Genomic DNA, 22,111 nt, shown 5'->3' on the forward strand with positions numbered 1-22,111 from the left:
TGGGAATATATAATATCGGGAGAGCTAGAAATTGTGTATATCTAAGTGTAGATACGGACAAAGAGCAAGACTAGAAAAACATATATATGTCATAGATGATAAAAAATGTATTAATTGAAACTAAGTACCGATAGGTACAATATCATCAGATTATATGACATGTGGATTTAGATATTACATATATAATGTGTATGCAACCCAGAGAGTACCAGTACCACTCTTGGGGCTTGGGGAACAAAACATCGACAATTTGGGTCCATGGCCAGGAAACCTTCATTCCCATAGAGAACGTGTGGTCAATCCTCAGGAGGTGGGAGAACAAAAATACCCACAAATTCTGATAAACTCCAAGCATTGATTATAGAAGAATGGGCGGCCATCAGTCAGGATGTGGCCCAGATGTTGATTGATGGCATGCCAGGGGGAATTGCAGAGGTCTTGAAAAAGAAAGGTCAACACTGCAAATATTGACTGTTGGAATAAACTTCTTGTAAATGGTCAATAAAAGCCTTTGAAACTTATGAAATGCTTGTAATTATACTTCAGTATCCCGTAGTAACATCTGACAAAAAGATCTAAAAACACTGAGACAGCAGACTTTGTGAAAATTATTAATTTGGGTCATTCTCAAAACCTTTGGCCATGACTGTACATGTATTTTATTGGCGCATTGTCACATCAAGGAACAGGCATGCATACAGAACAATTGATTTTATATAGGATTCATTGTACCTACCAATTGTACGACTTGGCATGTTGGCAAGGATTCTCATGGTGGCCAGGTAGTGCTCATCATGTCTGTGGGATGTGTGGCCTGTCAGGAGAATAGAAGAGTCAAACACAACCTGCTAAACATTCATCATACAAACCACGAACCACAAAAATTAGATCACGCCACATTTCAGCCATCAGACTATTAAAGGACACGGGTTCTTTTGCTTTAAAGTGCTTACATACACCCAGTGGAGTATCCTCAGGTGATACACAGAGGGGGAACAATGTATGTACCTATAAGTGTAATTTATGTACCTATTTACATAGTAGTTGAGGTTGAATAAAGACAATAGTCCATCCAGTCCAACCTGTGTCGGTGTGATCATTTCCCATACCCCTGAATGTTAATGTCCTTGAGGTGTATGTCCAAGAGTCTTTTAAAAGTAGCCATACTCCCCGCAGTTCCACAGTCTTGTAGCCCTTACAGTAAAGAACCCCCTGCGTAGCCTGAGGTTAAAACGCGTCTCCTCTAATCACATTGTATGGCCTCGTATCCTCATGCATTCCTTGCAACTGGATCGTTTTTTCTTCTATGCTCTGATCACAGTTGAGGTATTTGTAAATTGCTATCATGTCCCCTCGCAGGCGTCTCTTCTCCAGGGAGAGTAAATCAAGCACCTCCAAACTCTCTTCGTATTTGCAGTCTTCATTTCACTACATCCAAAGTCTAGAATTTATACAGATTTCAGAAAACAGGGGGCAGAGAGCTTAAGTTACACTACAGAGCTTAGTGAGAGCCGATTGGATGGAGGGGACACACCCCTATTCACACAACAGAGCTGAAGCTGTCAATCGCAGGCTGTGTGCTGGAGTTTCCTCCCCTGACACCTTTTTAATCTCTTGGTGTCAGGAAAACTTGTCAGAAGTGACTCATGTTGATAACAGAGAAAGGAAGGAATGCACACAAAAAACATTTAGTGCTCTAGTTTGGGACAAGCACACACTATATATAGTGTTTCTCAACTTGTTTTCAGTCGAGGCACCCTTTAAAAAGTACGAACAATCTCGAGGCACCCTTTAAAAATAATGAACAGTCTTGAGACACCCCATTCTAAAATTTTAAAGCTATTCTAATAGTTCTACATAATGCAGCAACATCCACAAGTCCAAATAGGAGACCCAACATTAGAGGTGAATTATTCTTTCAAAGCAAATTTATTTTTGCAAACTGGTACTGACTAGTATTCCATTGTTTCTCTACTCCCTCAGTTTTTCTCCATCACTCAGCCTATGTGACCCCAGTGCTGATGGAGAGGAGCAGGGGAGGGTCAAACAAAGATCATATGAAGATGACTGACATCTTCCGTATTAACTGATGATGTCATTGGTCATTAGGACACCAACAGCTAGAAGGTTGTAATGGTGTACAATGAAAACCTGTGACTTAGTATAACTAAAAAGGCAGCCTTCCTCCACACGGTGACTTGTATACAATTTTTGGGCAATTTTCAGGCATTTATGAACAAAGCATATCCCTCTAAAGCAGCCTTTTACCTTTTGACTGGCTTGCACAGAGTCCTGATCTCAACCCGATAGAACACCTTTAGGATGAATTAGGAGTGGAGACTGCGAGCCAGGCCTTCTCTCCAACATCAGTGCCTGACCTCAAAAATGTGCTTCTGGAAGAATGGTGAAACATTCCCAGAGACACTCCTAAACCTTGTGGACAGCCTTCCCAGAAGAGTTGAAGCTGTTATAGCTGCAAAGGGTGGGCCAACTCAATACTGAACCCTACGGACTTACACTGGGATGCCATTAAAGTTTATGTGCGTGTGAAGGCAGGAGTCCCAAAGCTTTTTACAATATAGTGTATTTGCCCCCATCATTTAGGTTGTGGTCTCTTTAAAGGTGATGGAAAAGGGCACTGTAGACTACTCAGGGATTCTTATCAATGCAGGGTGAGGGGTGATCCAGTAAAGAGGGAAATCTGATTTACAGTCTTCTCAGGATTGTTAAGTCCTGGTATAGGACTTAAAATTTAGAAGCTCTGAGAGATTTTGAGTAGGATGATCCTCTAACTCTGACTGCAGGTACTGTGGTCCCGAAAGAGTTAACCGACCTGCAAGAAAAGGGCTGAAAAGAGCATGAAGAAGCCGGCAGGGGTCCATGCAGTGTGGTGTGGAGCAGAACACACTGGAGGAAGAGCAGTATATAGTTTGTTACTGAGAAACTGCTGAGTTGTGGTGGTGACCTTTCCTTTGGGACCCCTGGAGCCAGGGCCGCTGATAGGGGGGGACCACCAGCCCTCTTGTAGGGGGCCCGAGCACACAGGGGGGCCCACACAGAGAGGGGGATTAGTGATGGACAACAAATAAAGAAATCTTCCTCCAGCACCTGAATCTGATCTGTCCCTCTCCCTGCTATCAGCTTTTATCTGTTGAGAAAGAGACAGTCGTCCCTCACTAATCCCCCTCCCTGTGTGGGCCCCCCTCCCAGCACTTATCTCTGCTCAGGAGTTTATTTGTAAATTGTAACTTTGTTTCTCTCTCTCTGTCTCTCTGATCTCTGAGCTCCAACTGCCCAGCCTGTATATTTTATCATCTCATCTTCTTTTTTATTTAACATAGTTTTTATGTGAGTTATGTTATATTTGTGTCTAATAATAGTGATTTTGTTGTAATTTTAGCTAAATATATCTTTAATATTTTCCTGGGGGGGCCCTGCTAGGTAGTCTGTACGGGGCCCCGTGATTTCTAACAGCAGCCCTGCCTGGAGCAGGCGGGGACTTTAAACCCTGTTGTGGGACAAGTGTATGCTGGTGGTGAGCCATAGCTTTGTCTTTTGTTTTGTTTATGCTGGAGGAAGCTACTTTGTTTTTCCTGTTTGGAGGGAATAAAGACCACTTGATTTTACCACATGGCTGGCTGATGATCTGGACTCCCGAAATATCACAAGGGACAGCTGCTGGGAGCTAAGTTCCTAAGGACAGAGGCCCTGTTCCTATACACTGTGTGGGGTTAGGTTCTTAAGAGGCCAAGGCAGCAGACATGTTTTTCTGGGAATGAAATCATTGTGGAGTGGGACAGAGAAGGGTTAAGGAAAAGTGGAGTTCTTGTCCCCGCACTATATATGGTGGATGTAGATATCACATATCAATAGCAGCTTTGGCAACAACTGGGACTCAGCCATTTCCATTGAGGTTCCTGATATATGGTCACATGGTCTGCCCAGCACTTCCATTAAGTGCACACTGTATAGATGCCAGTTACATCCTTTCAAAAGTAAAACGTTTTATTCCTACATATTGATGAACACGATTGCATTTTATATTGACTTCTCCTACTTGGCTATTCTAAGCTCTTATTAATGTTGAGCAGCCATTGGATAGCTCTGGATGAGCAGGGATATGTGTACAAGATGTATACTTTCTTATATACAAGCAGAATAATGGTTTGCAGCATATACTGCTTACAGTGATCCAGGTCTAGTGAGGTCTGTGTCCCCGGTGGGTAGACTGAATCACTATGGGTATCCTGGGGACATTGGTTTGACAAAGAGGCAACCCCACCTCGAAACACGTAACCACACCCACACAGGTGACAAATTCCTGGGCCACATGCTCTCCACTGTTGGCCATCTTGTGGTCTCCGAGTGCTTCCATCCACATCCATAGGCTCCAGTGACAGGTGAACCCCGCTCAGCTCTCCTACATCTCGATAATGAACGATCGAGCCAACATGAGCGAAAGACCTTCATGATATAAGACTCTTAGCCCCTGTTCACACTGGGGCGACCTGTCAGGCGACCTGGTCGCCTGACAGGTCGCCTGCCATAGAGAAGCTGTGGACCCGTTCTTATAGGAGCGACACAAGTCGCTCCGACTTAGAAAAAGGGTCCCGGAGCTTCTTTGGGGCGACCCGGAGAGACCTGCATAGACTTCAATGTTATGAAGTCCATGCCGGCCGCTCCGAGGTCGCGGTGCGAGCAGCGCACCGCGACCTATGAGGTCGCCCCGGGAAGTAGTGTCCCCCCAGTGTGAACGGGGCCTTAACCCTTTACTTTTGTTAGTTACTATTTACAAACACTATATTACCACTTTACACGCACATGAACTTTAATGGCATCCCAGTCTTAGTCCGTAGGGTTCAATATTGAGTTGGCCCACCCTTTGCAGCTATAACAGCTTCAACTCTTCCGGGAAGGCCATACACAAGGTTTAGGAGTGTCTATGGGAAGGATTGACCATTCTTCCAGAAGCACATTTGTGAGGTCAGGCACTGATGTTGGATAAGAAGGCCTGGCTCGCTGTCTTCCCTCCAATACAGCCCACAGGTGTTCTATCGGGTTGAGGTCAGGACTCTGTGCAGGCCAGTCAAGTTCCTCCACCCGAAACTCACTCATCCACGTCTTTATGGACCTTTCTTTGTGCACTTGATTTCTGGAGTCAGATAGTATTAAGATTAGGTCATCAGCAAAAACCTGCCTACGCGTAGCCCAGGAAAGGTAAAAGATCTCAGCAAAGGCTCTAAAGATATGTAGAATGTCAGTGGGGGCAGAAGGGCATCCCTTTTGGCAGTGCAATGGGGCACAGAAGCCAAGTACATGCTCTGGATGTGTAGTTATACCCATTACTGTGCCCAAAATACAGCCCACCTGGTCAGGACACATCAGTTTCGGGAGGAGAGTGGCTGGTCTATTGACAATCAGCTTAGCCAGGAGCTTTCCATCTTGAGTTAGTACCGAAATTGGTCTTGAGAAGCAAATCGTCCTTGTCTTTTTTTTTTTTTTTTTTTTTTTTAGGTGAAAAGAACATTTATTCGACCCTTGTGGTATGTTGGCTGCCTATTCCTAACAATAGACCTGTCCCCATGCAACGCACATTAACGCATTAGAGCGCGTAAAAATTGGATTTTTGACTTATCGTAAAATCCATTTCTCTGATCTTCATTGATAGACACAGCTCCTGATCTTCATAACTATTGGGTTATACTGCCCCCCACGGGAGTAGGACACTAGGTAGAAAAAGAATCTGGCTACTACTACACCTATGGGCAGTCCTAGGGGTGCCTATAGCAGAGAGAGGGAGTATACCCCCTGGGGCTGCCCCACAGGAGTAGCCAGATCATTTTTCTGCATAATGTCCTACTCTTGTAGGGGGCAGTATATCCCAATGGTTATGATCAGGAGCGGTGTTCATCAATGAACGAAAGAGAAATGCGAATGGGCCTTCAACATTCTCTGAAAATTGCTGCATTACATTCGTCAACATTACATACCTGACTAATCGTGTATCAAAATAGTTCAGATCTTTCTGCTATGAATCATTTTCAGGATGGATTAAGTGAAATCTGATCCTTACAGATCTTGCACAACACAAGAAATACACTGGAGACAATCCCATATCTGCACACCCTGAAGAGTTTAAAGGGGAAGGATAGAAAATTCCCCAATGTAAGGAGCATTCTTCCCACTGACCACCAATGTAAGGGACATTCTTCCCACTGATCACCAATGTAAGGGGCATTCTTCCCACTGACCACCAATGTAAGGGACATTCTTCCCACTGACCACCAATGTAAGGAGCATTCTTCCCACTGACCACCAATGTAAGGGACATTCTTCCCACTGACCACCAATGTAAGGGACATTCTTCCCACTGATCACCAATGTAAGGGGCATTCTTCCCACTGACCACCAATGTAAGGGACATTCTTCCCACTGACCACCAATGTAAGGAGCATTCTTCCCACTGATGACCAATGTAAGGGACATTCTTCCCACTGACCACCAATGTAAGGGACATTCTTCCCACTGATCACCAATGTAAGGGACATTCTTCCCACTGACCACCAATGTAAGGGACATTCTTCCCACTGATCACCAATGTAAGGGGCATTCTTCCCACTGACCACCAATGTAAGGGACATTCTTCCCACTGACCACCAATGTAAGGAGCATTCTTCCCACTGATGACCAATGTAAGGGACATTCTTCCCACTGACCACCAATGTAAGGGACATTCTTCCCACTGATCACCAATGTAAGGGACATTCTTCCCACTGACCACCAATGTAAGGGACATTCTTCCCACTGACCACCAATGTAAGGAACATTCTTCCCACTGATGACCAATGTAAGGACAATTCTTCCCACTGATGACCAATGTAAGGACAATTCTTCCCACTGATGACCAATGTAAGGGACATTCTTCCTACTGATCACCAATGTAAGGGACATTCTTCCCACTGACCACCAATGTAAGGGACATCCTTCCCACGGATCACCAATGTAAGGGACATCCTTCCCACTGACCACCAATGTAAGGGACATCCTTCCCACTGACCACCAATGTAAGGGACATTCTTCCCACTGACCACCAATGTAAGGGACATTCTTCCCACTGACCACCAATGTAAGGGACATCCTTCCCACGGATCACCAATGTAAGGGACATTCTTCCCACGGATCACCAATGTAAGGGACATTCTTCCCACTGACCACCAATGTAAGGGACATTCTTCCCACTGATCACCAATGTAAGGGACATTCTTCCCACTGATCACCATTGTAAGGGACATTCTTTCCACTGATCACCAGTGTACCAGGAATAGTATAGTTAGAGGTTTAAAATGTATCCAAGCTTGAGAACAAAATTCTCATATTGCACTAAACTACCAGTCCTTAGATGTAGTGGCTGCATTTGTTTTCTTTTTTTCAGTCTCATTTCTCTTTATCTTCACCTGGTGATCCTGCCAGTAACACACTTCCTGTCTTAGGGTGACAACGCTCACTGACTGCACTGTATCTATGAAGGAGCAGCATTGTCACCCTAGAACAGGACTACAGAACACCTCCTACTCTCTGCAACCTCATAACAAAGAGGAGGTGTTTTGTAGTCCACAGAGAGAGCCTGGAACAATGTAACAAAATAGGACAGCAGAAGAATAGAGCACAGGATGATTTCTGGCAGGATCAACAGGTACTTTTTCCTATTGGACAGATATAACAAAACATTTTCAATAGACCAGAAGGGCGCCAACAGGAAACGTTTATAGACAGGATTGTTATCTTTTTTCCGTTGTAGGGAAGTATGTTGCAACAGCTTTAATCAATGTCCTCATCACTTCCTCCCAGCAATCCATATCCTGATCTTCACAGGGACGAAACACGTCAGGGTGACATACCTGTATTCCGTTCCTGCAGCTCCAGCAAGGCTTCCTGTTCTGCATCTTGAATGACGTCTTGGAAGGAATGGTGTATGTCGCACTCATCGGTGGGGCTGTAGAGAAGACCAGACAGATGTGAGGATGAAGATGACACACACACACAGCATAGACTTCCAGGAACGCTCTTCTAAGGCCCCATTTAAATGCAGATAAAAAAAAAACATGACTTGCGCTTTCTGATACATAGCATTTGTGTGCGAATACATTCTATCGGCCAGAATAAATGAATATTCCAGCCAATAGAATGCATTAACGCAAATGCTCATTAACATAATTTCACATGCAAAATGCGGCTTTACTGCGTTTTTTTTCTGCTGTGTTTCTCCTATTAGGAGAAATGCGTTTTATACAATACAGTGTGCATGTGGTCTTAATAGCACCTGCATAATGATGCACATTTGTTTTTACACATTTGCAGAAACATTCGTAGAAATGCAAGTTTCTGTGAGTCTTCCTGGAAGGCCAAGGTGTGAATCAGGCTTAAACATATCCCATCCCACACCGATGATTGTTCACATCCTTCTAATCCAGATTATACATCCTACGTACATCCAATAAAGGGTTCTCACCACCTTCCATACAAACCGATCAGCCATAACATTATGACCACCCATACCCTGTCGCAACATGGGCTCCATTAAACCTCTGAAGGTATGCTGTGGTATCCGGCACCAAGACTGTCTCTAGCAGATCCTTTAAATCCTGTAAATTCAAATTTATTGTTGTGTTCCTCAAACCAATCTTGACCAGGCCACCATCTTCCATTGCTCCGAGGTCCAGTTGTGATGCTCACATGCCCGCTGTAGGCAATTATGGCTGCGGAGGTGGGTCAGCATGGCCACCCTGACCAGTCTGCGGCTACACAGCCCCATACACAGCAAACTGCGAAACGCTCGGTGTGTTCTGACACCTTTCTATCACAACCAGCGTTCACCTTTTCAGCAATTGGAGCTCCAGTAGCTCTTCTTTTGGAACGGACTACACAGTCCAGCCTTCTTCCCCCCCCCCCCACCTCTATCAATGAGGCTTCCCTCCCCACCTCCATCAATGAGCCTTCTCTCCCCACCTCCATCAATAAGCCTACCCTTCGGCCTTCCCACCTCCATCAATGAGTCTTCCCTCCCCACCTTCATCAATGAGCCTTCCTCCGCCCACCTCCATCAATGAGCCTTCCTCCGCCCACCTCCATCAATGAGCCTTCCTCCGCCCACCTCCATCAATGAGCCTTCCTCTGCCCACTTCCATCAATGAGCCTTCCTCAATGAGCCTTCCTCCGCCCACTTCCATCAATGAGCCTTCCTCAATGAGCCTTCCTCCGTCCACCTCCATCAATAAATCTTCCTCCTCCCACCTCCATCAATGAGCCTTCCTCCGCCCACCTCCATCAATGAGCCTTCCTCCGCCCAACTCCATCAATGAGCCTTCCTCCGCCCAACTCCATCAATATGCCTTCCTCCGCCCACCTCCATCAATGAGCCTTCCTCCGCCCACCTCCATCAATATGCCTTCCTCCGCCCACCGCCATCAATAAACCTTCCTCCTCCCACCTCCATCAATGACCCTCCCATCTTTCACCGCCATCAATGAGCCTCCAACCTCCATCAATGAGCCTTCCCTCCCCACCTCCATCAATGAGCCTTCCTCCTCCCACCTCCATCAATGAGCTTTCCTCCTCTAACCTCCATCAATGAGCTTTCCTCCTCCCACCTCCATCAATGAGCTTTCCTCCTCCCGCCTCCATCAATGAGCTTTCCTCCTCCCGCCTCCATCAATGAGCCCTCCTCCCACCTCCATCAATGAGCTTTCCTCCTCCCGCCTCCATCAATGAGCCTTCCCCCCCCCACCTCCATCAATGAGCCTTCCTCCTCCCGCCTCCATCAATGAGCCTTCTCTCCCATACCTTCATCAACGAGCCTTCCTCCTCCCGCCTCCATCAATGAGCCTTCCCTCCCCACCTCCATCAATGAGCCTTCCTCCTCCATCAATGAGCCTTCTCTCCCATACCTCCATCAATGAGCCTTCTCTCCCATACCTCCATCAACGAGCCTTCTCTCCCATACCTTCATCAACGAGCCTTCCCCCCATAGCTCCATCAATGAGCCTTCCTCCTCCATCAATGAGCCTTCTCTCCCATACCTCCATCAATGAGCCTTCTCTCCCATACCTCCATCAACGAGCCTTCACCCCATACCTTCATCAACGAGCCTTCCCCCCATAGCTCCATCAATGAGCCTTCCCTCCCCACCTCCATCAATGAGCCTTCCTCCTCCCACCTCCATCAATGAGCCTTCCTCCTCCCACCTCCATCAATGAGCCTTCCTCCTCCATCAATGAGCTTTCCTCCTCTAACCTCCATCAATGAGCTTTCCTCCTCCCACCTCCATCAATGAGCTTTCCTCCTCCCGCCTCCATCAATGAGACCTCCTCCTCCCGCCTCCATCAATGAGCCCTCCTCCCACCTCCATCAATGAGCTTTCCTCCTCCCGCCTCCATCAATGAGCCTTCCCTCCCCACCTCCATCAATGAGCCTTCCCTCCCCACCTCCATCAATGAGCCTTCCTCCTCCCGCCTCCATCAATGAGCCTTCTCTCCCATACCTTCATCAACGAGCCTTTCCCCCATACCTCCATCAATAAGCCTTCCCTCCCTGCCCTGGCTGCCCATGACCCTGTCGCTGATTAACCGGTTTTCCTTCCCTGGAGCACTTCTGGTCGGTCCTCACCACTGCAGATCAGGAAAATCCCACATGAGCTGTAGTTTTGGCGTTTCTCTAAACCGTCGTCTACACGTTACAATTTGGCTCTTGTTAAAGTCCCTCAAATCCTTACACTTGCCCATTTTTCTGCTTTCAACACCTCAACCTCAGGGACAACATGTTCACTTACTAACTAATAAATCCCACCCACTTTCAGATATCATTATCAATGTTATTTTCTTTAAATGTTATGGCTGATAAGTGTATGTGTATATATATATATACACAGGAGGACTGGGAACACCCCAACATGGGTGGGGTCAGAACAAACAGCAGGTGACTCCACCCACCAGTGAATTGTCAGTTGTGTGTGGATGGTAGAATTGGGAATAGAATGGACTCACCTGAACTCCTCCGGAATGTCCACCAGGAAAGTCACAGACATGGTGCCAGGATCAGATCTTCACACACCTGGGAGGAGTAATCAGGGACAAGGATGACACCTGAGAGGAGCAATCAGGGACAAGGATGACACTCCCCATAGAAGGGATCCCTCCACCCTACAAACCCTCAGCACATCGCGATCCTGCGGCTTCCAGCACACTCTCCCAGGACTATTACAACCCCCCACAGCAGAACTTGGTCTGATCCATACCCCCGGGGCATTCACACACGGCCATACCATCCGGCTCAGGAGGGGGGGGGGGAGTGCCCTGGGGATTTGTTAGACTTTTTGACTATGCAGGTCCCGCCCCTTCTACCTGTCCGGACAGAGTCTGCCGAGGGAGTGTGCAGGTGGGGGGAGGGTGACGTGTGCGGGGTGGGGCGGGTCCGTACTGATCTCTATGGGGAGACCGCAGACCGGACATGAGGGGTGATACATTGTAACAGCTGGAGGGGAGCACGTGACCGGCCAATGGGGAGCAGAGGGGGAGGGGGAGCTGACTTCTCCGGACTCTATTTTGACACCCAGAGTGACTACTCAACTCATGGGGGGGCAGAGAGACATTGGTCACAATTCATATCCCACCAACCTATATACTGCATATATATATATATATACACGTCATAGGATTATCCCCCACCTATATACTGCATATATATATATATACACGTCATAGGATTATCCCCCACCTATATACTGCATATATATATATATAAGTCATAGGACTATCCCCCAACCTATATACTGCATATATATATATATATATACACACGTCATAGGACCATATATATATATATATATATACATATACATCATAGGATTACCCCCAACCTATATACTGCATATATATATACACGTCATAGACCGCAAGATCAACTTCTCCTGACAGTGATCTTTCTGCCTCCATCCTCTCTCTGATCCCTTTAACTCCCCCAGGTATTATCCCCCTCCCTTCTCCCTACCCTCTTCTTCTTCCCCCTCTTTTTCTTCCCCCCTCCCCTCTTCTTCTCCCCCCTCTTTTCTTCTCCCCCCCCCCCTTTTCTTCCCCCTCTCTTCTTCTTCTCCCCCCTCTCCCCCCTTTTTTTCTCCTCCTAACCCCTCTCCCCCTTTCTTTCTCCCCCTCCTCCCCCTTTCTTTCTCCCCCTTTCTTTCTCCCCCTTTCTTTCTCCTCCTCCCCCCCCCCCTTTCTTTCTCCTCCTTCTTCCCCCCCTTTCTTTCTCCTCCTCCCCCTTCTTTTTCCTCCTCTCCCCCTTTCTTTTTCCTCCCCCCTTTCTTCCCCCCCCTTTCTTTTTCTTCCTCTCCCCCTTTCTTCTTCCTCCTCTACCCCCTTTCTTCTTCCTCCTCTACCCCCTTTCTTCTTCCTCTTCTCCCCCCCTTTCTTCTTCCTCCTCTCCCCCCCTTTCTTTTTCCTCCTCTCCCCCCTTTCTTTTTCCTCCTCTCCCCCCCTTTCTTCTTCCTCCTCTCCCCCCCCCCTTTCTTCTTCCTCCTCTCCCCCCTTTCTTTTTCCTCCTCTCCCCCCCTTTCTTCTTCCTCCTCTCCCCCCCCCCCTTTCTTCTTCCTCCTCTCCCCCCCTTTCTTTTTCCTCCTCTCCCCCCTTTCTTTTTCCTCCTCTCCCCCCCCTTTCTTCTTCCTCCTCTCCCCCCCCCTTTCTTCTTCCTCCTCTCCCCCCCCCTTTCTTCTTCCTCCTCTCCCCCCCCTTTCTTTTTCCTCCTCTCCCCCCTTTCTTTTTCCTCCTCTCCCCCCCTTTCTTTTTCCTCCTCTCCCCCCCTTTCTTTTTCCTCCTCCCCCCCCCCTTTCTTTTTCTTTCTCCCCCCTTTCTTTTTCCTCCTCCCCCCTTACTTTTTCCTCCTCCCCCCTTACTTTTTCCTCCTCTCCCCTTTCTTTGTCTCTTCTTCTCTCTCCCCCTTCTCCATCCCCCCCCCCCTCTTCTTTTTCGCACCACACATACCTCTCCCTGCTGTTTCCTCTAGTCTGTGGTCACCTCATATTTCCATTATTAGAATCGGAGCAGATCTGACAGAATTCTCCCCTAAGGCTCCATTCACACCTGGGCGTTTTTGAGTGTTTTTCAGCTCCAAAAACGCAAAAAAAAAAAACGTTCCAAAACGCCCAACAAGTAAACCCCCATTCATTTAAATGGCCCCTGTTCACATCTGAGCGTTTTGCAAAACGCCTGTAGCTGAAAAAAGTACATGAGCTTCTTTTTGGGCTGATTACCAGCGTTTTTGATAGATGTCAATGCCTGCCTCCAAAAACGCCTGAAAAAAACGTCTGAAAATCGCGATAAAATCGCGGTAAAAAAACGCGGTAAAACAATACGCTCAAGTGTGAATGCAGCCTTAAGCTAAGGATCGCCCAGAATGTACTGCTCCCCCCTCCCCCTCCCCCCCCTCTGCACCCCAATAGCTCGCCTTCCAGGAATTGACTGGCAGAGTCCCATCTGAATCATATTCTATGAGATGTCAGTTCCTGGCTTCACTCTCCTTCACAATCATTGTATTGTCCTCAACAACCCCCAACATTCACACAATACATGTCTGTTACACAGCGCTGAGTATAGAATCAGTCATCGCTTCTCCGCTGATACAAAGTCACCATAAAAGAATATTTTGCACATTTTTTTTCAACTTGATTTTCATTACTGATCTCTAATTACAGGGAACCCCCGTAATGGGCACAGCGGGTGTACAGACGCAGGAACTCAGCACAGGGACGGTGAGAACCCCTCATAACAGGCACAGCAGGTGTACAGACCCAGGAACTCAGCACAGGGTTGGTGGAACCCCTCATAATGGGCACAGCAGGTGTACAGACCCGGGAACTCAGCACAGGGATGGCGGGAACCCCTCATAATGGGCACAGCAGGTGTACAGACCCGGGAACTCAGCACAGGGATGGCGGGAACCCTTCATAATGGGCACAGCAGGTGTACAGACCCGGGAACTCAGCACAGGGATGGTGGGAACCCCTCATAATGGGCACAGCGGGTGTACAGACCTGGGAACTCAGCACAGGGATGGCGGGAACCCTTCATAATGGGCACAGCAGGTGTACAGACCCGGGAACTCAGCACAGGGATGGTGGGAACTCCTCATAATGGGCCCAGCAGGTGTACAGACTTGGGAACTCAGCACAGGGATGGCGGGAACCCTTCATAATGGGCACAGCAGGTGTACAGACCCGGGAACTCAGCACAGGGATGGCGGGAACCCTTAATAATGAGCACAGCAGGTGTACAGACCCGGGAACTCAGCACAGGGATGGCGGGAACCCTTCATAATGGGCACAGCAGGTGTACAGACCCGGGAACTCAGCACAGGGATGGTGGGAACTCCTCATAATGGGCCCAGCAGGTGTACAGACCCGGGAACTCAGTACAGAGATGGGAGAACCTCTCATAATGGGCACAGCAGGTGTACAGACCTGGGAACTCAGCACAGGGATGGCGGGAACCCTTCATAATGGGCACAGCAGGTGTACAGACCCGGGAACTCAGCACAGGGATGGTGGGAACTCCTCATAATGGGCCCAGCAGGTGTACAGACTTGGGAACTCAGCACAGGGATGGCGGGAACCCTTCATAATGAGCACAGCAGGTGTACAGACCCGGGAACTCAGCACAGGGATGGCGGGAACCCTTAATAATGAGCACAGCAGGTGTACAGACCCGGGAACTCAGCACAGGGATGGCGGGAACCCTTCATAATGGGCACAGCAGGTGTACAGACCCGGGAACTCAGCACAGGGATGGCGGGAACCCTTCATAATGGGCACAGCAGGTGTACAGACTTGGGAACTCAGCAGAGGGATGGTGGGAACCCCTCATAATGGGCACAACATATGTATAGACCCGGGAACTTGGCACAGGGATGGTGGGAACCCCTCATAATGGGCACAGCAGGTGTACAGACCCAGGAACTCAGCACAGGGATGGTGGGAACCCCTCATAATGGGCACAGCAGGTATACAGACCCCAGAACTCAGGCATACCCTGCTATCAGTATAAATGATGACATCATAGAACATGTGACATCCTGCTATCAGTATAAATGATGACATCATAGACCATGTGACATCCTGCTATCAGTATAAATGATGACATCATAGAACATGTGACATCCTGCTATCAGTACACATGAGGACTTTCTCACCGCCTCAGCTGGAAAAGTTTCATAACACTAAAGTTTAAAAACTTCCTTCTTTGTGTTTGTGTATCTTTATTCTACATAAATATTTGTGTTTCTGTGTCTCCAATCTCAATAACAAGAATCTCATATATTGCAGTTCTTATCTGATTGTATCAGTTTTTAGTTCTAGGATGACAACACTTGCGATATGTAGGGCAGCACTGGGGTTTAGGGCAGTGCCATATTAAGAGCATTAAAGGGCCCCGGACAATGCAGCGCACTGGGGCCCCGCCAACACAATCACCCATGAGAATAAAAATGCAAATTATGGATAAGGTGATATTTATTGGTACAGCAGTGCCAGGCTAATGACAGCTTCCAAGTTCACACAGACAGGAGTCAGACTACTGACCTGTGTGCGCCTGTTCCCGTGGAGGTGGACAGGCATTCCTGCAGTTGTGGGCTCCCCCTCCACGGCCCAAATGGCCTGACCGCAGCACAGGGCCGACAGGCGCTTGCCACCTGCTAAGTTCAGTGGCAGGATGCATACGGGAATCAAGACTAATGCTTAGCGGGGGCTGGGGCTGGGTCGCTGGGCAGGTGGGGCCCAAGGCAACTTCCCAGCATGCCCATTCGGTAAAACGGCCTTGGATTAGGGTTAGTATGTCTGCTTTGCAGCTCTGGGGTTCTCGGACCTAGGACACTATCTGCATGGAGTTTGCATGTGCTGTCCTTAATTAGCTCCTGCCTTAATTGGCACCAGTGTGTGTGTGTGTGTGAAGGAATGTCCTTAGATTGTAAGCTCCTTTAGAGCCCCCATCACATCTGCACCAGTGCACAAAACACCTGTCAGTCCCCCATCACATCTGTATCAGTGCACAAAACAAATGTCAATCCCTTTTACATCTATACCAGTGCACAAAACATCTGTCAGTCCCCCATTACATCTGCACCAGTGCACAAAACATCTGTCAGTCCCCCATTACATCTGCACCAGTGCATGAAACATCTGTCAGTCCCCCATCACATCTGTATCAGTGCACAAAACGTCTGTCAGTCCCCCATCACATCTGTAACAGTGCACAAAACATCTGTCAGTCCCCCATCACATCTGTATCAGTGCACAAAACATCTGTCAGTCCCCCATCACATCTGCACCAGTGCACAAAACATCTTTCAGTCCCCCATCACATATGTAACAGTGCACAAAACAAATGTCAGTCGCCCATTACATCTGTACCAGTGCACAAAACATCTGTCAGTCCCCCATCACATCTGTACCAGTGCACAAAACATCTGTCAGTCCCCCATTACATCTGTACCAGTGCACAAAACATCTGTCAGTCCAACATCACATCTGTACCAGTGCACAAAACATCTGTCAGTCCCCCATCACATCTATACCAGTGCACAAAACAAATGTCAGTCCCCCATTACATCTGTACCAGTGCACAAAACACCTGTCAGTCCCCCATCACATCTGTACCAGTGCACAAAACATCTGTCAGTCCCCCATTACATTTGTACCAGCGCACAAAACATCTGTCAGTCCAACATCACATCTGTCTGTCAGTCCAACATCACATCTGTATCAGTGCACAAAACATCTGTCAGTCCCCCATCAAATCTGCACCAGCGCACAAAACATCTGTCAGTCCCCCATCACATCTGTATCAGTGCACAAAACATCTGTCAGTCCCCATCACATCTGTATCAGTGCACAAAACATCTGTCAGTCCCCCATCACATCTGTGTCAGTGCACAAAACATCTGTCAGTCCCCCATCACATCTATACCAGTGCACAAAACAAATGTCAGTCCCCCATTACATCTGTACCAGTGCACAAAACACCTGTCAGTCCCCCATCACATCTGTACCAGTGCACAAAACATCTGTCAGTCCCCCATTACATTTGTACCAGCGCACAAAACATCTGTCAGTCCAACATCACATCTGTATCAGTGCACAAAACATCTGTCAGTCCCCCATCAAATCTGCACCAGCGCACAAAACATCTGTCAGTCCCCCATCACATCTGTATCAGTGCACAAAACATCTGTCAGTCCCCATCACATCTGTATCAGTGCACAAAACATCTGTCAGTCCCCCATCACATCTGTGTCAGTGCACAAAACATCTGTCAGTCCCCCATCACATCTGCACCAGTGCACAAAACATCTGTCAGTCACCCATCACATCTGCACCAGTGCACAAAACATCTGTCAGTCCCCCATCACATCTGCACCAGTGCATAAAACATCTGTCAGTCCCCCATCACATCTGTACCAGTGCACAAAACATCTGTCAGTTCCCCATTACATCTGCACCAGTGCACAAAACATCTGTCAGTCCCCCATCACATCTGCACCAGTGCACAAAACATCTGTCAGTCCCCCATCACATCTGTACCAGTGCACAAAACAAATGTCAGTCGCCCATTACATCTGTACCAGTGCACAAAACATCTGTCAGTCCCCCATCACATCTGTACCAGTGCACAAAACATCTGTCAGTCCCCCATCACATCTGTACCAGTGCACAAAACATCTGTCAGTCCAACATCACATCTGTATCAGTGCACAAAACATCTGTCAGTCCCCCATCAAATCTGTACCAGCGCACAAAACATCTGTCAGTCCCCCATTACATTTGTACCAGTGCACAAAACATCTGTCAGTCCCCCATCAAATCTGTACCAGCACACAAAACATCTGTCAGTCCCCCATCACATCTGTATCAGCGCACAAAACATCTGTCAGTCACCCATCACATCTGCACCAGCGCACAAAACATCTGTCAGTCCCCCATCACATCTGCACCAGTGCACAAAACATCTGTCAGTCACCCATCACATCTGCACCAGTGCACAAAACATCTGTCAGTCCCCCATCACATCTGCACCAGTGCACAAAACATCTGTCAGTCCCCCATCACATCTGTACCAGTGCACAAAACATCTGTCAGTCCCCCATTACATTTGTACCAGCGCACAAAACATCTGTCAGTCCCCCATCAAATCTGTACCAGCACACAAAACATCTGTCAGTCCCCCATCACATCTGTATCAGTGCACAAAACATCTGTCAGACCCCCATCACATCTGTATCAGTGCACAAAACATCTGTCAGTCCCCCATCACATCTGTACCAGTGCACAAAACATCTGTCAGTCACCCATCACATCTGCACCAGTGCACAAAACATCTGTCAGTCACCCATCACATCTGCACCAGTGCACAAAACATCTGTCAGTCCCCCATCACATCTGTACCAGTGCACAAAACAAATGTCAGTCCCCCATCACATCTGTACCAGTGCACAAAACATCTGTCAGTCCCCCATTACATCTGTACCAGTGCACAAAACATCTGTCAGTCCAACATCACATCTGTATCAGTGCACAAAACATCTGTCAGTCCCCCATCAAATCTGTACCAGCGCACAAAACATCTGTCAGTCCCCCATCACATCTGTATCAGTGCACAAAACATCTGTCAGTCACCCATCACATCGGCACCAGCGCACAAAACATCTGTCAGTCCCCCATCACATCTGCACCAGTGCACAAAACATCTGTCAGTCCCCCATCACATCTGCACCAGTGCACAAAACATCTGTCAGTCCCCCATCACATCTGCACCAGTGCACAAAACATCTGTCAGTCCCCCATTACATTTGTACCAGTGCACAAAACATCTGTCAGTCCCCCATCAAATTTGTACCAGCACACAAAACATCTGTCAGTCCCCCATCACATCTGTATCAGCGCACAAAACATCTGTCAGTCACCCATCACATCTGCACCAGCGCACAAAACATCTGTCAGTCCCCCATCACATCTGCACCAGTGCACAAAACATCTGTCAGTCACCCATCACATCTGCACCAGTGCACAAAACATCTGTCAGTCCCCCATCACATCTGCACCAGTGCACAAAACATCTGTCAGTCCCCCATCACATCTGTACCAGTGCACAAAACATCTGTCAGTCCCCCATTACATTTGTACCAGCGCACAAAACATCTGTCAGTCCCCCATCAAATCTGTACCAGCACACAAAACATCTGTCAGTCCCCCATCACATCTGTATCAGTGCACAAAACATCTGTCAGTCCCCCATCACATCTGTATCAGTGCACAAAACATCTGTCAGTCCCCCATCACATCTGTACCAGTGCACAAAACATCTGTCAGTCACCCATCACATCTGCACCAGTGCACAAAACATCTGTCAGTCACCCATCACATCTGCACCAGTGCACAAAACATCTGTCAGTCCCCCATCACATCTGTACCAGTGCACAAAACAAATGTCATTCCCCCATCACATCTGTACCAGTGCACAAAACATCTGTCAGTCCCCCATTACATCTGTACCAGTGCACAAAACATCTGTCAGTCCCCCATTACATCTGTACCAGTGCACAAAACATCTGTCAGTCCCCCATCACATCTGTACCAGTGCACAAAACATCTGTCAGTCCCCCATTACATTTGTACCAGCGCACAAAACATCTGTCAGTCCAACATCACATCTGTATCAGTGCACAAAACATCTGTCAGTCCCCCATCAAATCTGCACCAGCGCACAAAACATCTGTCAGTCCCCCATCACATCTGCACCAATGCACAAAACATCTGCAATAGTACACCATTGTGACACCAACATCTGTCAGTGTATCAGTGTCCCACCATAAATAAATAAAACAATTAAAGAGCCCCCATGCTCGCTTGTAAAGTTTAATGCAAACGTTGGTCCTGTATGCATACGTAAACAGCGATAGCACCACATGTGAGGTATCGCTGAGAACGTCAGAGCGAGAGCAATAATTCTAGCACCAGACCACCTGTGTAATTCTAAACTGGTAACCAATTAAGGCTTATAAAGCGTTGCCTATTGAGATTTTTAAATACCGAAGTTTGGCACCATTTCATTAGCGTGCACAATTTTAAAGTGTGATATGTTTGGTATCTATTTACCCAGCGCAACCCAAAATTTTATATTTTACTAAAAATTTGGGTATTTTATTGTCTCTGTGTGCAATGAGATTTATTAAAATGTATTTATGCATTAATGAGAAAAATTGCGTTAAAAAAACTGCTGGGCAAATACTGTGTAACATAAAAATTTGCAAAACCCACCATTTTATTCTCCAGGGCCTCTGCTACAAAAATACATCATGTTTGGGGGGGTTCTATTCATTTTCTAGCAAAAATACTGATTTTTACTTGTAAACAAAAAGGGTCAGAAGAAGGCCAGGTCTTAAAGTGGATTATGGCTGAAGATGCTATTTGGGTGTTGCACTCATCTATGTGATCAGGCTGTGAAAAAGTCTCACATGTGTTATCGCCATACTCAGGAGGAGTAGCAGAATGTGTTTTGGGGTGTAGTTGCAAGAATCGCAATGCCGGGTGTGAGAAATAACTTGTTAACCACTTTAAGACCAGGCCTATTTTTGAAATTTTTTGTTTCCAAGTTAAAATCAGTATTTTTTGCTAGAAAACTACTTAAAACCCCAAAACATATTTTTTTTTAGCAAAGACTCTGGAGAATAAAATGGCGGTCATTGCAATATTTTTTGTCACGCGGTATTTGCGCAGCAGTCTTTCAAACGCCATTTTTTGGGGAAAAATAACGAAAAATAACATTTCCCTGCATTTAAAAAAAACTCAACAGTAAAGTTTGCCCATTTTTTATATATTGTGAAAGATGATGTCACGCCGAGTAAATAGATACCCAACATGTTACGGTTTAAAATTGCGCACACCCGCGGAATGGCAACAAACTACGGTCAATAAAAATCTCCATAGGCGACGCTTTAACATTTTTTAATGGTTACCAGTTTAGAGTTAGAGTGTAGCTCTTTTTTTAAAATTATTGCTCTTGCTCTGGCGATCGCGGCGATACCTCACATGTGTGGTTTGAACCGCGATTTCATTTGCGGCGCGACTTCCATATACGTTTTCTTTCGTGCGCGAACTAACGGCGTCGGGGGCGGCTACATTTTTTTTTTCCTATTTATTTATTTTTATTTTTTTCATTTTAACACAGGTTTTTTTAAAAAAAAAAATCTGATCACTTTTATTGCTGTCACAAGCAATGTAAACATCCCTTGTGACAGCAATAGGCAGTGACAGGTACTCTCTATGGAGGGAACAGGGGGAGGGGGGGAATGTGACAGTAATAGGCAGTGACAAGTACTCTCTATGGAGGAATCGAGGCTCTAAAAGACCCCAAACCCCTCCACTACACTTCCATGTATTCAAAACGCCGAAAACTGCATTTTTGAATACATTCACTTTTTGAATCTGCCGCCTTTAGCAGCCGAGTAACCCGGACGTTTCGTCATGGACGCCGCCTCCGGGTTACGTCATCGGAGACTCGATCGAAGCTGCTTCCGCGGCGGCTGGGTGCTCGGGCCTCCCGGTGGGACGGGAGACCCAGGCAGAGCCGCGGAAGGCGGCGGGAGGGGGGGGATGTCCCCTCCGGCTCGCGGGGGTAACGATCGAGCGGCTCCCGAGCCGTAACGCATCGGTCGTTACCGCCGGAAAGCTGACTGCCGGCTCAAAAAAACAGTACTGGGATGATGCCTCTAGCTAGATAGTGTGCATCCAGCTGGCAGGCCCTACATTATACAATTTTCTTGTACAATTTCCATAGATTTACCTTCAACTATGTAGTGCAAGGGCCTGCCTTATTTTCATACACATAGAAAGTGTTTAGGTTTGACCTCGTATTATATAGTTTTGGTAATTCTAAAGAAAATTGTATAATGTATGGCCGTTCTTACCAAAACCTTATAATATGAGGTCGAACCTAAACATATGTAATGCAATCAGGCAGGCCCTTGCACTACCTATAGTTGAAGGTGAAGACAGCTTGGAACAATGTAACTGATAAGA

General features: G+C 47.1%; 1 protein-coding gene across 2 annotated transcripts in view; it reads right to left on the reverse strand.

Annotated features, from left to right (window-relative positions):
- The window catches only part of TMC6 (transmembrane channel like 6), a 72,349-nt gene that overhangs the window by 48,429 nt on the left and 1,809 nt on the right, over positions 1 to 22,111 (reverse strand). Inside the window, exons 2-4 of one of the 2 annotated variants that reach the window (XM_082272677.1) lie at positions 11,040 to 11,106; positions 7,899 to 7,993; positions 737 to 814 (exon numbers count right to left, since the gene is read on the reverse strand). In XM_082272677.1, coding sequence (XP_082128803.1) covers positions 737 to 814; positions 7,899 to 7,993; positions 11,040 to 11,080 — 214 coding nt within the window. In that variant the 5' untranslated portion in view covers positions 11,081 to 11,106. Of the gene's footprint in view, positions 1 to 736; positions 815 to 7,898; positions 7,994 to 11,039; positions 11,419 to 22,111 lie in introns of those variants that run through there. The other variant, XM_082272676.1, reaches the window with a different exon arrangement.

Source organism: Pelophylax lessonae (genome assembly GCF_965119305.1).
Source record: "Pelophylax lessonae genome assembly, chromosome: 11".
Lineage (NCBI taxonomy): Eukaryota > Metazoa > Chordata > Amphibia > Anura > Ranidae > Pelophylax > Pelophylax lessonae.